At 36.4% G+C, this 20,797-nt stretch overlaps 1 protein-coding gene across 2 annotated transcripts in view; it reads left to right on the forward strand.

Annotated features, from left to right (window-relative positions):
* The first annotated feature begins 575 nt into the window (after nucleotides 1-575).
* The window catches only part of LOC137094220 (kelch-like protein 30), a 32,758-nt gene continuing 12,536 nt past the window's right edge, over nucleotides 576-20,797 (forward strand). Inside the window, exons 1-3 of one of the 2 annotated variants that reach the window (XM_067459596.1) lie at nucleotides 576-1,135; nucleotides 1,232-1,414; nucleotides 1,549-1,680. In XM_067459596.1, the coding sequence (XP_067315697.1) occupies nucleotides 971-1,135; nucleotides 1,232-1,414; nucleotides 1,549-1,680 (480 nt within the window). In that variant the 5' untranslated portion in view covers nucleotides 576-970. Of the gene's footprint in view, nucleotides 1,136-1,231; nucleotides 1,415-1,548; nucleotides 1,681-15,742; nucleotides 16,054-20,797 lie in introns of those variants that run through there. The other variant, XM_067459597.1, reaches the window with a different exon arrangement.

A 20,797-nucleotide genomic window follows, 5' to 3' on the forward strand; every position in this document is an offset into this window, starting at 1 on the left:
ACGATATCTTTATGAACTTTGTGAAGTGTCAAAGTTTTAGTTACGTAGCTGTTAATAGAGAGGTCAGAGAGCTTTTCAGATTTCAGATTTCAAAAAGATCTTCATGAAGATGAATGAAAGTCTTGTGGGTATGGAACAACATTTTATCCTATTCAACTATCCCTTTGAACAGTAAAAAATTATAAATATAAAACAGAAAGTAGTATATTTAGTAAGACATGTATCTTGAGCACTAAATAAGCAGATTCATCACCAAACACTGAAGTAATGATACTGAAATTTTTTCAAGGGATATTTATAAATGTCTCATTCAAATGTAATTTTAAAATAAAATTACACAAAAAATGGTTAATATAAGTTGTAATAATATTTCATGATATTACTGTTGCTACTGTATTTCGATCAAATAAATGCAGCCTTGGTGAGTAGAGACTTCTTTCAAAAACACTGTTTGCTAAAAAAAACGCTATTCTGAAAGAAAAACTAAATACTCCAGAGGGAACCTATGGTGAGTTATCATTCTGAGTTGGCCTACAAATTTGTTATGACTGAACAGCTCTATTGAACTTTGCATTTGAGTGATTAATATCCAGACTGTAATTGTTTTAACAGTGGTAGACATTAAATTCCTTCGCTCTATTTACCCTTAGCTTTAATAGTTGATTCACCAGAACACATAGAGATTTCCTTTGCACATGCTTGAATCCTGATTAAATCCAATGAGTGAATCTCAGGTCGTCGGCAACACAGGTCGAGATGACCAGTGACACAGAGGTGGATTGAAGGAGGAATGAATGTCATCCATTGATTAAGACACAGGAATATCAATAGTGGAGAGAGATTTTACCCAGAAATATCTTTTAGTGTGAGATTCACATCAGCCCTTAAAAACCCACTTGAAATATCGAATTATGCTTTGAATGAACATTTAAATTGACCTCTTTTCAGGTCTGTTAATCGACAGACTAATATGGGTGCCACGCCGCTGTACCTGGCCTGCCAGGAGGGACATCTGCATGTTGTGGAGTATCTTGTGAGAGACTGTGGAGCTGACGCACATCTAAGAGCCCAAGATGGCATGACGCCACTGCATGCTGCAGCTCACATGGGCCACCATGTACTGGTGGTATGGCTGGTGGGTTATACATTTACCTACACACATATACGCTTTGATATCATGTTGTAGTAAAGATCTACTACAAATGTACAATACTTGTTTGGTCTTTTGCAGGCGTCCTTCACAGACGTCAGTCTGTCTAGTCAAGATAATGAAGGGGCGACAGTTTTACACTTTGCTGCCAGTGGGGGGCATCATCGCATCTTGGAGACATTGTTACAGATGGGATCAAAGGTCAAGAAGGATTACTGGGGTGGCACTCCTCTTCATGATGCAGCAGAGAATGGGGAGATAGAGGTATATTTAAATTAGGGTATTGTGTATTGTGTGGTGTCTAAAATAGAACTGATGTTAATTACGCATTTTAAATTTGAATTACAGTTATAACATTGCTCTGTATGTATTAGTTATTAATTGTAATATTTTTCCAGTGCTGTCGAATCCTCCTGGGTCACCAGATCAGCCCAAAGGAAAGAGACATAGATGGATTTACGGCTGCTGATCTGGCTGAATACAACGGCCACTTTGAGTGTGCCAGATACCTTCGCTCTGTGGAGAGAAATGTAAGGGTTATTTCTTACTTCTGTTAATCAGATTAATCAGGTTTAGGAATTATTGTTTCAAATGTCTTTCTAAATCTGCATTATGCACACATGAGACACTGGCATTATTTGAAATTTCATGCTGCTCGTTTTAATTGTGGAAACACTGATATCAGTGACAAATCATGGATGGATGGATGAATGGATGAATGAATGAATGAATGGAATAGAAATGGATAGAAATGTCCATTGTCATTTCTACTGAACAAATATACGGTGTAAATTAATGTGGATGTATTTTCAGTTATTTATATAAAATATATTAATAATTGCACAATGAATCCTATTCTACTGAGTTTTTATCTGACTTAATTTGTTAAAACAAAAGGTATTCAAGTACCAATACAAAGAATATATACACTACCCTAAAGGATTATTAGGAACACCATACTAATATTGTGTTTCGCCTTCAGAACTGCCTTAATTCTACATGGCATTGATTCAACAAGGTGCTGAAAGCGTTCTTTAGAAATGTTGGCCCATATTGATAGGATAACGTCTTGCAGCTGATGGAGATTTGTGGGATGCACATCCAGGGCACGAAGCTCCCATTCCACCACAGCCCAAAGATGCTCTATTGGGTTGAGATCTGGTGACTATGGGGGCCATTTTAGTACAGGGAACTCACTGTCATGTTCAAGAAACCAATTTAAAAATTATTCAAGCTTTGTGACATGGTGCATTATCCTGCTGGAAGAAGCTATCAGAGAATGGGTACATGGTGGTCATAAAGAGATGAACATGGTCAGAAACAATGCCGTGGCATTTAAACGATGCCCGATTGGCACTAAGGGGCCTAAAGTGTGCCAAGAAAACATTCCCCACACCATTACACCACCACCACCAGCCTGCACAGTGGTAACAAGGCATGATGGATCCATGTTCTCATTCTGTTTATGCCAAATTCTGACTCTACAATCTGAATGTCTCAACAGAAATCGAGACTCATCAGACCAGGCAAAATTTTTCCAGTCTTCAACTGTCCAATTTTGGTGAGCTCAAGCAAATTTGAGCCTCTTTTTCCTATTTTTAGTGGAGATGAGTGGTACCCGGTGGGGTTTTCTGCTGTTGTAGCCCATCCACCTCAAGGTTGTGGATATTGCGGCTTCACAAATGCTTTGCTGCATACCTCGGTTTTAACGAGTGGTTATTTCAGTCAAAGTTGCTCTTCTATCAGCTTGAATCAGTCGGCCCATTCTCCTCTGACCTCTAGCATCAACAAGGCATTTTCGTCCACAGGACTGCCGCATACTGGATGTTTTTTCCTTTTCACACCATTCTTTGTAAACCCTAGAAATAGTTGTGAGTGAAAATCCACACTGCAAATGCTACGCTCAAAATTGCTTAAATCACCTTTCTTTCCCATTCTGAAATTCATGTTGGAGTTCAGGATAATTGGATTAATGAGATAATGTTCTTAATAATCCTTTAGTTGAGTGTATATGGTATATGCTATATGGTATATGTATATGCTATATGGTATATATATATATATATATATACGCACACACAGTTGCAAGAAAAAAAAAGTGCAGGAAATGTGAATAATTTTAACAAAATTAAAGAGATCATACTAAATGTTTTGCTTTTTATTTAGTACTGTCCTGAATAAGACATTTTACATAAAAAATGTTTAAATATAGTCCACAATTTATAAAAATGTCCCTGTTCAAAAAGTTTATGAATCTTTGATTCTTAATACTGTGTGTCATTCCCTGGATGATCCACAGCTTTTTTTTTTGTTTGTTTTTGTGATGGTTGTTCATGAGCCTTGTTTGTCCTGATCAGTTAAACTGCCCAATGTTCTTCAGAAAAATCCTCCGGTCCTGCACATTCTTCAGGTTTCCAGCATCTTTTGAATATTTGAACTCTCTCCAGCAGTGACTGTACGATTTTAAGATCCATCTTTTCACACTGAGAAAAATGTATGGACTCAAACACAACTATTTAAAAAAAAAAAAAAATACCTTCAAACATTCACTGATGCTCCAGAAGGAAACACGATGCATTAAGAGCCGGGTGTTAAAACTTTTGAACAGGATGAAGATGTCCACATTTTTTTTTATTTTGTTAAAATATTTTTTTTATTGAATTTTTTTAATATGGAACTTAAATTCATACAGTCATTGCTGGAGAGAGTTCTAAATATTAAAAAGATGCTGGAAAACTAAATGTGCAGGACCTGGAGGACTTTTTCTCAAGAACATTGGGCAGTTTAACTGATCAGGACAAACAAGGGAGTCAAGAACAACCACCACAAAAAAAAAAAAACAGCAGTGGATCATCCAGGGAATGACACACAGTATTAAGAATCAATGATTCATACATTTTTAAACAGGCTCGATATTTCAAATTCAAGATTTTTTTTTGTCTTGTGGACTATATGTAAAAAAAATATGTAAAATATCTTATTCAGGACAGCAATAAACAAAAAATAACATGCATTTTGTATTATCCTTCTTATTTAGTTAAAATCGTTCCCATTTTCACAGATTCTGCAAGCAGTTCACATACTTTTTCTTGCAACTGTATGTATTGCAGATGTCATGCTTCAGAGGATTAGAGATCTTTCATAAAGTGACATAAACTCAAAATGCAAAAGGATCATTAATTTAATTTGCCTTGTAAGGTCAGTTTGTTTTTTTGCATTGAGATTTTCTGATTTGTTCTGACTGACATATCCAATCACATCAAGAGTGTCTGTGAAAATAACTTTTGAGGTGTCATGTAGCGCCCACTTTCTAAGAAGAGGCTTTTGTGTCCGGTGTGCCTCAATGGCCTTTCAGCCTTCTTGTTTCACGGTGTAAATAAGATGCTGCTCAATTTAAGTCATAAATATTTCAACGGTGAACATAGTAGTGCTGTTGGGGCGGGCACAACGACTGAACCATATAGGAAAATAAATTAATTCCACATTTAGAGCACAAAGTTGATGGATCAGTCTATGGGGTATTCTGCTGTTCTGGTGATTTACTGTACTGTATCTCACAACTGTGCATTCTTTCTTTTCGGGGTTGAAAATGTCCATCTGCGTTAATGGTCGGTAGAAATAGCAGCTGTTTTTGCTGTTCCCATTCAAGTTTTTGTCTTGGATTTCCTCCAACATACCTTGCTTAGCTGATAAAACACGTTTAACGAGCTAATACTGAATGTTTGAGCTAAAATCCATATGAAAATTTTTAGAGAAGCTGAATATTAATTTTCGTTAGGTAAACATGTTGTATAGGGTATAGGCCATAAATTTATGTTATGTAAACCTCTATGGATTATATTGGTTACTCAGCTGTTGAACTGTAAGAATATAACTGACAAATGTATGACAATACAAGCTGATTTTCATGGAAGATTAGCTAGTTGAACCTACAAAAAAAACAAAAAACTTTTCATTCTTTTTCTTCTTACCATTTTCCAAGTTGGACTGGAGCTATAACGCAAGCTCTTTATTATAAATGTGAATGTTTAATATGAATTGTACTATAAGTATAAAAACAAAACAAAAACAAATCCATTTCTTAGACTTGAAGCCATGAAATGTGACCAGGTTAAAAATGAATTAAAGCCAATTAAGAATTCAATTAAGTTTCATTAAATTTTAATTACGGTATCTGAGATTTCACAGAATTAATGATATTGTCTCCAATCACCTTGCTCACACTCTTCCATAGCTCTAATGCAGAAATATAAGCTCCCTGTCAACATGGGCATGAATAAATCAGCAATTAATTGCTGCTACATCGATGTGAGGCTTGAGCCGCCACTAGACGTCAAAAATTAAGTTGACCTGTCCCAACAATAGAGATCTAATTAGTAAAGGGAGGCTGTTGAAGCATCAGATGCTGCAGTCTCTTCACGTGCTGGGGGTGTATCAGTTACCTTCTCACCAGCCGCCTAGCTCAGGTAGAGGGCCGGGGGCTGAGCTGGTTATGGGATCCACAGGGTTGGGTTTCAGGGTTTTTACCATTCTAATGCTTGGAAAGAGATACTTGATCTATCAAATCGGTTGGAGAACAGGATGTTTGTTGGCTTAAAATGTGCATCTGATTGTTTTTTCCTGTCACTCTCCTTCCACTGTAACCAAGGGTAACACATCTGTTCAAGCAGGTTCATCTGTTTTAAAAGACATAATTTTTGCAAAATAAAAACTTATATACAGTTTAACCAATATACTCTACTATTGAAAAGCTAAGGACCTATTAAAAAGATCACATGTTGCAGTAAAGACATTTAAAATATTCATCATAGAATATTGAATAGAATGTATCATTTACATTTTCCACAGAAATATTAAGCAGTGCAACTACAGGTCCTTCTAAAAAAATAGCATATGTGATAAAAGTTTTTAATAAAAATGTAATTTTCATATATTTTAGATTCATTTCACTCCAACTGAAATATTTTAGGTCTTTTATGGTGTTAATACTGATGATTTTGGCATGCAGCTCATGAAAACTCAAAATTTCTATCTAAAAAAAAATAGCAGATTTCATCTGACCAATAAAAGAAAAGAGTTTTTAATACAAAAAATTCAACCTTCAAATAATTATGTTCAGTTATGCACTCAATACTTGGTCGGGAATCCTTTTGCAGAAATGACTGCTTCAATGCGGCGTGGCATGGAGGCGATAAGCCTGTGGCACTGCTGAGGTGTTATGGAGGCCCAGGATGCTTCGATAGCGGCCTTAAGCTCATCCAGAGCGTTGGGTCTTGCGTCTCTCAACTTTCTCTTCACAATATCCCACAGATTCTCTATGGGGTTCAGGTCAGGAGAGTTGGCAGGCCAATTGAGCACAGTAATGCCATGGTCAGTAAATCATTTACCATTGGTTTTGGCACTCTGAGCAGGTGCCAGGTCATGCTAAAAAACGAAATCTTCATCTCCATAAAGCTTTTCAGCAGATGGAAGCATGAAGTGCTCCAAAATCTCCTGATAGCTGCATTGACCCTGCCCTTGATAAAACACAGTAGACCAACACCAGCAGCTGACATGGCACCCCAGACCATCACTGACTGTGGGTACTTGACACTGGACTTTAGGCATTTTGGCATTTCCTTCTCCCCAGTCTTCCTTCAGACTCTGGCACCTTGATTTCCGAATGACATGCAACATTTGCTTTCATCCGAAAAAAAAGTACTTTGGACCACTGAGCAACAGTCCAGTGCTGCTTCTCTGTAGCCCAAAAGTGGCTTGACCTGGGGAATGCGGCACCTGTAGCCCATTTCCTGCACACGCCTGTGCACGGAGGCTCTGGATGTTTCTACTCCAGACTCAGTCCACTGCTTCCGCAGGTCCCCCAAGGTCTGGAATCGGTCACCTCTTCTCGTTGTGCAGCGTTTTTTGCCACACTTTTTCCTTCCCACAGACTTCCCACTGAGGTGCCTTGATACAGCACTCTGGGAACAGCCTATTCGTTCAAAAATGTCTTTCTGTGTCTTACCCTCTCGCTTGAGGGTGTCAATGATGGCCTTCTGGACAGCAGTCAGTTCGGCAGTCTTACCCATGATTGCGGTTTTGAGTAATGAACCAAGCTGGGGTTTTTTAAAAGCCTCAGGAATCTTTTGCAGGTGTTTAGAGTTAATTTGTTGATTCAGATGATTAGGTTAATAGCTCGTTTAGAGAACCTTTTCATGATATGCTAATTTTTTTAGATACTTTTGAGAAACCTGAAATATTTTAGTTGGTGTGGAATAAATCTAAAATATATGAAAGTTTAATTTTTATCATTACATTATGGAAAATAATGAACTTTTATCACATATGCTATTTTTTGTGAAGGACCTGTATTTTCAACATAATAATAAGAAATGGTAGTAACACTTGTGCTATAAGGTTTCAGTAGTTTCAGTAGCTGGGTTGTTTTAACCCAATGTTGGGTCAAGTATGGACAAACCCAGCAATTGGGTTGTTTTAACCCTGCGGTTGGGTTAAATATTTGCTTAAGACAACCCAATTGCTGGGTTAAAACAACCCAATTGCTGGGTTAGTCCATATTTGACCCAACATTGGGTTGTTTTTTACCCAGAATCTTTTAGTGTGTATGCATGCATAAAGTATGTTTTTGGCATAAATCAGCAGATGAAAGTGTGTGTGTGAGACTGCTGATGTCTAACATCCCATAATAAATGTATAAGTAGGTGTCATTCCAAAGTGACAAGAGCAACAATGAGCAGAAAAAACAGCACAGCACACTAAAACTATGAGTAAAGTTAGTAGAAAAACTTTAAGTTGGCTTGAAAAAGCCTACACTCTAAAAAATGCTGGGTTGTTTTAACCTAATGTTGGGTCAAATATGGACTAACGCAGCGATTGGGTTGTTTTAACCCTGCAGTTGGGTTAAATATTTGCTTAAGACAACCCAATCGCTGGGTTAAAACAACCCAGTTGCTGGGTTAGTCCATATTTGACCCAGCATTGGGTTGTTTTTTATCCAGAATTTTTTAGAGTGTAACTAACATTCATAATTCTACAGTATTTATTAATCCTAATTTCAACATTTACTAATACATTGTTAAAATCAAAAGTATACAAAAGTATAACATTAGTTATTGCACGGTGAATGTCACAAACAAGCAATGAACAGCTGGACTTTTATAACATTAACACAGATGAATAAATACTGTAACAAATGTATTGCTCATTGTAAGTTAGGCTTCGAAGGGCTTCAGAGGCTCAGCGGAATCCCAGACGAGGAATAGGATCGTATCTAGTGAAACCATTGGTAATTAAATATATATATATATATTTTTAATTAATATTCATTTTAACCTAAATTGCTCATCTTGTGCTGCTTTATGGCTTGCCAGTCACAATAGACGTAGGCAGAAATCTGCCTCAGTGTTTACAAAGCGTACATGCAAAGACGTCCTTTAGTAACAACACAAAAAATCCATTTGAATGTTTGTTTTCTTCGTCTCTCTCGCTGACTGCGTGCATGCCTCGTCTCTTTGGGGAGGTGTTTACTCATAGACAGTAAAAGAAATGGACTGAGCGATCCCATTGACGTCAACGGCGAAATAATGAAGTCAACCTAGGGGCACTCACTTCCTGATGGCTGAGCGAACTGCGCAGGCTCAGACTGAGCTTGACGACGTAGATGTGACGCGAGCCTCCTGTCTGACAGCTGTAGGTCTTCTAGTAGTTGTGGAAAGTGAAAGCTGAATCACGTTGTTTAAATATTTTAGACCTGCGTCTCCTCAGGTCTATACGGTAATTTCTCAACTGTGCGACAGAGTCACGTTGGTTATGACGCAATCGTTAGCCTATTTTTACAAAAAACAGCTTCTGTGGGGCGATAGTGTAAGATACAAGGTAAAGGAGCCTTTTATGCATTGTTGTGTTTCTTTAGAAATAAACAATGGACAAATGGAGTCTTTAAACGTCTCAGATGTAAAGTTAGTCACTGTCAAAGTGACTCAAAAATGAATGGGAGTCAATGGGATGCTAATTGCAGGTGATGGCTTGGTTAGCAATGGCAGCCCCTAGGGGTGGAACGCTTTCTGAGCGCTAGATTACCCCCTTTTGTTTACTCGATGCGCAGACTGAGGCATGATGAAACGTCATGCTCGACCAGATTCGCCTGGAACTCGTGCCTCTTTGGTTGCGGAGCAGCACGCAAAGTTACAAAATTTGACGTCCACACCGGCAAGCGAAATGGGGTCTCACGCACTCCGCGTTGACGTAATTTTTGCCTCTCGCACCCTCGTGCTCACGCGGATGCATAAACAAGCTAACATTACACTGAAGCTGGCTTTGTGTGCTAAAAAGTTCCTGTAGAGATAGCAATATGCATTCTCCTTTTTTGCCAAATACATGAAAAGTATGTTATCGGTGTCTTCTCTTACTGTTTCAAAATCTCACCTAGCTTGGTCAGTAAATAATATATATAAATAATGTTCTTAGCGTGTTTATGGCAGGCTGGAACGTCGCTTCCTGACGCATAATGAGCTCAAGAGTTGAGAATCTGAAAAGATTGAGATGTAATCTTAACTTTTTATATAGGTTGCAGCATCCAGGATAAGCACAAGTACCACTTAGATAAACAATACAACACACAAGTCTTCCCTCTCTGTTGTATGTATAAAAAAAAACACTCATGTCATTATGTGACAGGAAGATCGTGCTGCACACTGCCCTGAATGCACTCAGGACCGTTTGCCCAAGCTGTGGTTTACAGGTAATAATGTTGTAGATGATGTTCAGTTTCTTGCACAGACCGATCGTTTCGCTTCAAAAGGCCTCCTTATGAATCGTCAGGAGCCACAGGTATTAATTTTGTTTTGCTTGGATATATTTTTGTGACCCTCGAAGTGACGTAACCATTGTCCTTGCATTTTATGAATCACCAAGGAGCACGATCAGTTAAAAATCTTCTTTAATGTTCTACTGAAGAAAAAAGACACCTACATATTTAATTTCCTGAGGATGAGAAGATTAACAGCAAATTTTCATTTTTGGGTGACCTATCCCTTTAAAGCACTCGAGTAGTGGCATCACAGGAATACGTTTGTTATATTTAGTTATAATTTGTTTTGATGATGAAATATGTTGACATAGAAAACAGTTATTTTATATTGTAATAATATTTCACAATTTTACTGATTTTACTGTATTTTTAATCGAATAAATGCAGCCTTAGTGAGCGTAATATTTTTTACCAACCCCAAACTGATATCATAATGAAAAACAAACAAACAGAAAAAACAAATAAATAAAATGATATCTACCCCTACAGACCCTCATAAGTCAAGGTCAACGAACTTCTTTATATGAAATAATTTGACTTTATTTACGACAAGGCAATGTTAGTCCAGGTTGTAAAATGCCATGTGACTCCTGAAAAACTCCTGAAAAGATTTAAAAACAAAAAACAAAATAAATAAAATAAAATGTATACATCTTGTGTGTATACTCACATGAATGAATTCACTGTTTAAGGAAAATATGTTATTACTTTTTACTTGACATTTTAGAGTTTTTAAATGGAACCTTTTATTGATTTTCTCTAAACCCCATGAAACCTGCAGGAATACAAAAAGTAAATGTCTAAGAACTTGGCATGTTGTTTAAACCAGACAAAAACATTTGCTTTTCTTTATCATGGACACTCTCTTAGGTAACACTTTACTTGAAGGGGTGTGCATAAGACTGACATGACACCTTCATAATCATGACAAGACACGTGTCATGAATATGAAGGAGTTTTTATGCATGTTTATGACAACTGTCATTAAGTGTCATTCGCTTAATTATGTCATTTTTAATGCAATGATGACATTTCGGAGTTGTCTTTGTTATGACAACTTGACATAAACCAATACATCATAACCTGTCAGTGTCTTTGTCATGACAACTTGACATTACCAAGACAACATAACCTGTCATAAACATGACATAACAGATTATCAAATTTAAGAAACTTACTTAGCTTATAGGGTTAACCTTCAACTGTCATGTGGTTGGTTTTGATGTTGACTGAGGCCATTATAATATCATAAATTTTTTTCAGTGGCAAAAGTTTAATTTGTCATTAAAATGTAATTAGTTGTTAATACACTGTCAAATAATTTTTTAATAACAGCATCATTAATATTTTTCAGGTCACAATGTTTTATTTTATTTTATTTTATTTTTAGTTTCCTCCACCAGCTTCAACAGAAGGTTAGATAATAGACAATTTCAAATGTCTTAAAAATATGAAAAGGAGTTAGAGAAATAAAATCAATCATTTAATTTTTAAGACCTGTCCTCTCACAGAATTGACTCTTAAAAACACAAGGCATGAATTTATACACAGGTGACCAGCACCAATTAACGCAAAAAGGGGAAAACACGTACACAAATAATGGCCATTACACAAAATAAACATATATATATATATATATATCAACATCATATACACACATAAACAAACACAGAAAATAACACTTTGTCAAATGACTTCACTTTATAAATTATCTTCCGATGTATAAAAATAAGAGAAATAGTCTTTAGAGCCCCACCCCAGGCTGAACAAGGAATGGATGCGGCTAGAGCCTAGGCCGGAACATTATATATAGGGCCAACGTTTCCGCCCGAACCCCTTTTGACGGTGCACCAGGACACGAGACTCCACCATAACAAACGGAATGGTAAGAATAAACTCAAACTATTCGTTAAAGAGTGAGCGAAAGTTTAAATAAAGTATATTAAACCCAAAATAACGTTGTTGTGAATTGTTTTTACTTGTTCATTGTTTTACTGCAAACTAAATTGACATTAAACACCTAAACAAACTAACCTGACTGAGGCTCTGTCAACAACTGTTACAGCGTACACATAACCAGTGGTGCCACCATAGACATCATCATATAGGTGTATATGTCTATGACACTCTATCATTTTGAGTTATATTAATAGTTTTTAATGACTCTGTACGATTTCCTCTATGATGCCATATTTCAGGTCAAGCTAAATATTGATGACACTGTTATAAAATAATTTGACAGAGTATTGACACTTAATGAAATGTTAATGACAAATTCAACTTGTACCACTGTAGTTCAGGTCAAGAAATATATTCATGACAATGTTTTGAAATAATTTGACACAGTATTGACACTTAATGACATGTTAATGACAAATTCAACTTGTACCACTGTAGTTTAGGTCAAGAAATATATTCATGACAATGTTATAAAATAATTTGACAGAGTATTGACACTTAATGACATGTAAATGACAAATTAAATTTATAAAAAAATCATGACATTATAATAGCCTAATGACAGCCAATGTCAAAACCAACCACATGACAGTTTAATAATAATAATAATAATAATAGATTTTATTTATAACGCACTTTTCATTCCGAAGAATCTCAAAGTGCAACAAAGGGAAAAAATAACAATACATGAATAACAAGTAAAAATTACATCTCAACATCATGCTGGACGCTGATGACGCTAGCCTGGTGCAAACTTCAGCCACCATGCAGTTCAAGCCCGAGGGAGACCACCAGTGAGCAGCCGACACCCAGAAGAGAGAGCAGCCGCAGCGAGCAACATCAAATGTCCTTCAAACCAAAACCAACCACAAATTCAAACAAAAACAGAAGAGAAGCGGTGAAAAAACGGCAAACAATGTCCTCTCAGTGGCTGCCAGCAATCAGCAACAGTCCCAATAGTAGCTCTGTTAGACTAGTCACAAACATAAGAAAATAAAATAAAATCTAAATTTAATAGTAAAGTTAACATGATTTGTGGGTGGAGAAGCGGCGAACAGACAACGCCAGCGTCCTCTCCCCCACGTTGCCTAGCAACTAATGTAATGTAAACCCAAAAAGCTAAGTAGTTTCTTAAATTTGATAATTAATCTGCTATGTCATTTCATGTCTGTTTATGACAGGTTATGTTGTCTTGGTAATGTCAAGTTGTCATGACAAAGACACTGACAGGTTATGATGTATTGGTTTATGTCAAGTTGTCATAACAAAGACAACTCCGAAATGTCATCATTGCATTAAAAATGACATAATTAAGCGAATGACACTTAATGACAGTTGTCATAAACATGCATAAAAACTCCTTCATATTCATGACACGTGTCATGTCATGATTATGAAGGTGTCATGTCAGTCTTATGCACACCCCTTCAAGTAAAGTGTTACCCTCTCTTATATTTCATAGACCCCAAAATGGTTCCCAGGCCTCCCTCTGGAAATGACTCTGTATGGTCCATATCAGCATTATTTCTCCTGGTCCGCTTACAGTATTGTAAGTTGCAATGTACTTCACAAGGTTTTATTCCACCTCAGAGTGCTCAGGACAGGCCATCTCATTTCCTAACGGTGCCTGTAATGGATTGTTTGGGCTGCTGGCCAGAGAGTTGCGTGCATGGTATTTCCTCATGTTTTGGTTTCATCCCAAAGAGGTCACCCTCCCTGAGCACGGCCCTCCGCTCAAAGTGTGAGTGCCTTCTCTGAGACAGCTGCAATCAAATAAACAGATCAAGGGTTTATTTTACAACACGCATGTATGCTTTCCTCCCATCCTATTCGGGCAGGGAATTAAGAGGCCAGCTGTATTAAATGTGTCTCTTCTGGTTTATTTCAGTACAACAACAAAAATTGTTCTAGATTGGGAAATGTTCTTAGTGTGATGTTCAGTGCAGCTCTGCGGTTTGTTTATTGCAGGTGCTTTCAAGCATTATAAAAATGTTTAGAGCGTTTGGATCAGCAGGAAGCCTTTATAGAAATGCCAGTGCTAAACGGCCACTAGGGGGTGATAAGGGAGCTATTATTTATGAGCTTACCCCCATGAGAAGGATCTTTCAACGTGTTTCTCATCAAAAGTTCAGTCATATCTCAAGAATGCTCTGATTGCTTTGACCTTTACTAGTCCGCTACACACGGAACAGCGTGTTTACCACTTAACTGAGAATGTGCACACACATAAACCTTGGTACATGCTTTTGGTGCACCTGCAGATTCAGTGTTTGCTATAAGAAAGCTTCTTTTCATAATTTCCTTCAGTTTTTGTCCTCAATGGTTGTTCTCAAGTCGTTTTGCTTTGGGAAGCAGTTTGTACATTGCAGATGTGCATCAACTGCCCCCAATACAGTACCATTTTTGTTTGTCCTCTGTAAAATCAAACACTGAAATATATTAATATCAGCATGAACTTTACACAAGTTGTTAATGCGTTTCACATAAGGACTTTGCATCTTGAATTCTTGTATTTTCATAAGCTCTGTATTTAATGTAGAATTTACTCGGCCATTAATGAATGCGCACAGAATGAACACTTTCTCTGGCAATTTTGCATCTGTCATCTTGCCATTGTTCTTTTTGACTTATGTTATTTTGACATACTAATGTTCTTGGCACTTATAACACTTAACATGCATGTTTATGGACTTTGAATCTAATGGCTTCTCAGCTCCTGTGGCCTTATGGGATAGTGAATTGTCCATTGGTTTCACACTCAGTAGATGCAGAAGGTCATCTGGTTATTGTTACCTACTATATCATATTCGAACATTTTCCTTATTTGACTTGCTGTTTTTTTGCATATTGTATGATTGCAAAGTAGCCTATATTTGGATGTAGGGCATGGTCTATTTTTACTAGCTTATGCCAACTCAAAAAATGTATTTGCTAAAAATGTGTTAGCAAAATAGCCTAGTTTAGGTTTAGGGTAACCCTAACATAAACCTAACCTTGACAAATCGCCTTTGATATCAACAACAAAATCTAAATCTGAAACATGATTTATTTCTGCTAAATACTATAGTATTTTACTGTGAGCAGTTATACTTACTGTATTTTTATAGGGTTAATTCTATTATATTATCACCATTGAAATTTCTAAAAAGCACATGGGTCAATGGCATATTTTTAAGGAACAGTCCACTGTTTTTAGAAAAAAAAAACACACCTTATTACTTCTTGTGGCCTATGTATTCACAACGAGTACAAATAGCGATGCAGATTAACACTAGGCGTTTTCCTAGGCAGATATTGAAGTGGGACTATGGGGAAGCACAGGCGAAGCACTGCTACTTGGGAGCAGAGATATCACGTCTGTCCTCTGGCTGTTGAGCTATGGCAATGTGTTGTGTGATCTCTCCGCCCAAGAAGCAAAACAATGCATGGACTAAGACAAATGCATTTGCCCACATATCTAAATGTAGGAAAGAAGTTGAATAAGCCCTATTTCTAAAAACAGTGTTCCTTTAAAATATTTTTTAAAACTCTGGTTTCAAAAACGTGCCCAATTCTTAAAAATCTACTCTTTGTATTTGTATTCCACATCATAAAAGCATGCAAATTGAACTGACTTTGCGTTTTCATAAAATGCTTATCTGACTTGTACTTGACACATAGCCTAGAAATCTAGACGCACCCTAGCGGCAACAAATTTAATTTGCCCGCAAGTGTGGTCTAGCAACTCTCAATTCCTATCTAATCTGTATTCCTCAGAATCTGGACGGCCCAATCACATCGTGTATAGAGTCGGCAGGCGGGCCATAATGACGACGGCCGAGTTGCGTTTGCGTGCTTCTAGTAACACAGAAACTGGCGAATGGCGGCGGTCTTTCGAATCAGCTCTGCCCGCGCCTCCGGAAGATTTGGAGTTAAGCTTTCCTCTGAGAAAAGAACAAAGAGCGGCACTGAAGTCATTCTTAAAAAGGGAACATGTGTTCGGAGTTTAGCCGACCGGATACGGCGAATGTTTAATCAGTCAGCGAGCTCCCCTTCACCGTCGTTGCTCCGGTTGGTGTAGCGCTATCCTATCGCGTGCAGAGGGAGTTTGAAAGACAACCGTTTATCCCGCCCCTCGGATTGAGCCCTGTCTATGGTGAGTTTCCAGACCAAACATCTTGATGTGGGTCTGGTTTGTCAGGCTACTTGACACATGGGCTGCGTCTGAAATCACATACTCTCTTGAGGAGGTACTTATATTTAAAAAAAGTAATGACTCCATGACTGCTATAAAAAGTATGTCCTATGTAGTATGAATATAATCTGGATGTACTGCATTTGTCGTGTTGGCATTATCATATGACAGCGTCACTTATGTTGCTTCACTGCCATTCACAAATCCTCTCCCGTGGTCTCAGGGGATAGTAAAGGGTCCATCATGCACAATTTAGATTCTTGCTGGAAGTAGTAGGTCATCTCTGTACTTTTTGCTCTTTTATGAATACTGTGGTTTGGCCTAGTATATACCGGTAGTAGGGAAGTTTGCAATTTCGGATGCAGTCACAGGTCAGTATACAGTCTGCCGGGGTCCTTTTTATAATATAATTTCCTGTTTTGTTTTAAGGGGTTTTATATGCATGTTTTTCATGTTGGTTGGACCACATGACCTTTTTAGCTCCCTTTGACTTTGATTTGGTGCACTTTTTTATATTTAAAACAGTGAAGCAGGTTTGTCAAAATATTTAACTTCATTAAAAAAAAAATCTAAGCAATATTAAGAAAAGATCATACCACGCTACTAAAGGTTTGCTTTTCAAGAAATGCATTCTTTAAAGGGGTGGTTCCGTGTTTTTTTTCTAGGCTTGGTTGTGTTTATGGGGCGCAGTATAACATAATACTTTTGAATACTTTTAAAAAGTAATAAGTTTTAATACTTTTTTTTTTTTACCACCGTATATTTTTCTTATATTTTAACTTTAATTCACACCGCTGTCTCCACTGTCGTTTGAACGGCTCGTTTGCTTCCTGCTTCTATAAAGCCCATCCCTCTGAAAAACGCAATGGTCTTAGATTGGTTAGATGGCCAAATGTAGTTTCCTGTATTTTTATTGGCTGAAAAGCCACACCCCTTACCATTACGGGTAGAAGTCACATCTGGGGCAGTGTTTATGTTCATAGGGTTAATGTTAAGGGTTTATGATGTCACTAACCCAGGTAGAAGCTTGTTGTAGTCCAAACTGGCATAACTTTAAAAGACAATATATTTGCATTGAACTTTTACACACTAAGTAAAGTTAAAAAAAATTGAAATTGCATGCAACGACCCCTTTAAAATTAAGCCTTTTTTATATTGCACTATGATATCAGGGCCATTGTATCACCCTGTCACTCTTGAATCTATAATGAATATTGAATTTGAATTCAGAAAATGTATTTTATTCTTGAATGCAATAATATGTAGGAAACCTGTATGTCATGCTGATTTTTATGACGCTTGAGTTAACTGACCTGAGTGCATTGTCATCTATTTTTCCAGGGCATACATTATTAAGCATATAATGGAAATGTTCTCCTCATGCAAAGCCTTTTTCATTGATTAGTGTTGATGTGTGAAAGGCCACGTCCCCAGTTTAATGCTATGGCAGAGCCCAAAAAACAACAACAATACCGGAATGAAAGAGATACAGTGTAGTGTCTCTGTCCGTTTCTTCTGATTTGACGGTCTCCTGCTTTCTTCCCGCTTGTGCCTATTGGTTTGTTCATTAGTGGCATTGCCGGCTACCCAATCCACTGTCTAAATTATTAAGTGCATTCTCCTATCAGAGTTTATTGTTTATTGTCCGTTGGGCCATGGCCAGTTGTTAGGATGGTGTGGATGGAGTCAAGACATCTCGGGGTTTGGTGTTCACACCGTGTGTCACTCTCTAGTGACATCGAGTGATTAGGCGCTGTCCGCAAGGATATCAGCTACAATTAAGAGGACGCTAGTTTGTAAGTAACTATTGTGTTTTCGTACATGTTGTTTATAATGCAACATGTACGTGGGTTTCTGTTTTGAACAATGCATGATTATTTTTGAATTCCAGACATATCTTTGCATGAATGGCTGTATTTGAGGACATGGTTTGTCTCCAAACCTTTGTAATGTGGCAAAATTGTTTTCAATTGATATGATCTAAATATTCTCATAATGCTGTTTTTTAATCACAGCATGGTTATTGTTCATTTTGTAGTTTTATCATCTTTCATTTAATTAAATATATTGTATTGTCTTTATTGTGCTTGTGTAACTTTTACAGTTTAGGGCTTTTAAACAATTTGAATAATTTTTTTTTAAAAATAATAATAATTGGTTGAAGAGTCACGCTGTAGATGTTTATTATTCACTAGTTCTAGTGTAAATTATTAGTGGTACATCTATATAACAATTCTGGCTGCTACAATAAGTATTTATTAGACTACTTTGTCAAAGTAAAAATTTCCCCAAACTTTCCCCCCAAAAATTCCCAGAATTGAGAATTAAAGCATCGCAACAATTTAATGTATAGTATGTAAAATGTGTGTTCAGGAGATTACATTTCAAAGTACAATTTAATAAATTATTACTATTTTTAAAGATAAACTTAGCATTAAATGTAAATGCCTGTAGGCAATATGGTACCAGTGCATTGTACACTCTTAGTATTACTATTTACAGTATGCTTGATTGAATTTGTATTTTAGCTTTAAACTGCAAAGCATGACAACTTGAGTTAACAGTTTACCTGAGCTTGCTTGCTTTCTCTTTGTAGTAACAGAATTCTATGTAAAACAGCTAACATAGAAAGAATGCATCTTCAGCTCATTCTTCATCCTTTCTCCATTTTAACATAAACTTTACAGCACACAGGATTTGCTGCTGTAGACACTTTAGACGGTTTTCACTCAGTCCTCTAAATTCAAGAACTGTCAAACATGTTCATCAGGTGTTTTAACTGAAGGTGTAAATGTGATTTAACATAGAATGTATTGCTTATGTGTCAACACAAGTGTGTGGTCTTGGATTCCTTTAGCAAGCAGAGATATATGTGGAGGGTTTAACCCTACACTGTAAAAAATCCTGTCGTCTATACAAAACACAATTAGCAGCTGCGGTGGCCAGAATAATATTTTTTTTAAATACAGTAAAAATGTAAACATATTTACAGAACAGTCTGTATATTTTACGGTATAAAATATATAGTTAAAAAAAAAAAGTAAATTCAACAATGCACTCTGCTACTAAAATCTGTTTTGTACCGTTAACATATACTGACAACCACTATAATCATGCAGGTGGTAAAAGAGAAAGCCACATGAATAATCATGAATAAGTTCATCACAAGTAGCTTTTCCACAGGAAGTACTAGTATGACTGAGTAATGCAAGAAACATTCATTAAACAAAAGATTCAATGTAAAACCCAAATGTGCATAGCTGATAACAAAAACTATTAAGAAACATGATTATTTAAATAAAAAACCTGTCCGTTTACAGTATGACTGTAAATTATGCATTGATTTGTTATTTTTTATTCTAAAAACTGTACAATCAACAGCATTTTACTGTAAAATTACATGAAATGCCCAGTTAGATCTTTTACACATTTTTCCTGTATATAGTACAGAAACCCGTAACCCGTGTTTTTACGCTCTCTGACATAGCCCACAAAACAACAATGGCAGCCCCTACGGATGCGGTGTTTATGAAAGTCAATGTAAAATAAAAGGTACAACAGCTTCTCTTGTCTTATGCGCCGTTTTTCTTCCTTTGTTTTCTCTTAAAATAAGCAAAGAGCAAGTACCTTTGGCGAAGGAAATGATTGTAAATAAATGAGCATAAGCCCCGTACGGTCTGCCATGCTTTGTTTACATCTAGCTATCATAATTCCTCACACTCAGGCAGTTTGGCGTGACTTAGCCTGGAACGCTACACTGTAAAAAATGAAAACAGAAAGTGTACTGGTAATTTTCTGCCAGTACATTATCCAGTAATTTTACAGAAATTTCCGTTAACCCTTAAAACACAAAGTAATGCAATGTGTAAATCAAAATACAAGTAAAACACCTGTAAAAAAAAAAAAAACAATACGGAAAATTCTTTCATATTTTTACAGTACATTGTGCCATATATTTACTGACTTTTTTTTTTTACAATGTACAAAGTCATGATTTGTGGTTTGAAGTCATAACTTACAGGCTCAAAAACCTGCCTGAAACGCAGCTTTACTATTAACATTCTATAGATAGATAGATAGATAGATAGATAGATAGATAGATAGATAGATAGATAGATAGATAGATAGATAGATAGATAGATAGATAGATAGATAGATAGATAGATAGATAGATAGATAGATAGATAGATAGATAGATAGATAGATAGATAGATAGATAGATAGATAGATAGATATTTTATATATATATATATATATATATATATATATATATATATATATATATATATATATATATATATATATATATGAGTGTTGTTTTAACTGTAAAATATTGTAAAAATGCTATATATAGATAGATTTTTACAATATTTTACAGTTAAAACAACACTCATTTTTTAATTTCATGTATTAGAACAGAACATTGAGAAATATTCCAATATTCCATTCTTTCTATTTGTTTAATTTTTTTATACAAATAGAATTTTTATCTTAACTATTTTTTTTTATCTTTGAGTATTCCACCCTCCCTAGTAACTGTCCAAAGCAACCAGTGGAAAGACCCTAAATTGCTTTTACGCTGGATTTCCAATATCTTACAACCAAATAGGATCTGTGGGTTTGGTGATTTTGCTGTAGTCTCACTCGCTCGATCAGCGTTTGTGTGACTCATGAGGCAGAGGAGAGGACGGGAGGACCGTGTTTC

This window comes from Pseudorasbora parva, chromosome 12, assembly GCF_024679245.1.
Source record: "Pseudorasbora parva isolate DD20220531a chromosome 12, ASM2467924v1, whole genome shotgun sequence".
Classification (NCBI taxonomy): Eukaryota; Metazoa; Chordata; class Actinopteri; order Cypriniformes; family Gobionidae; genus Pseudorasbora; species Pseudorasbora parva.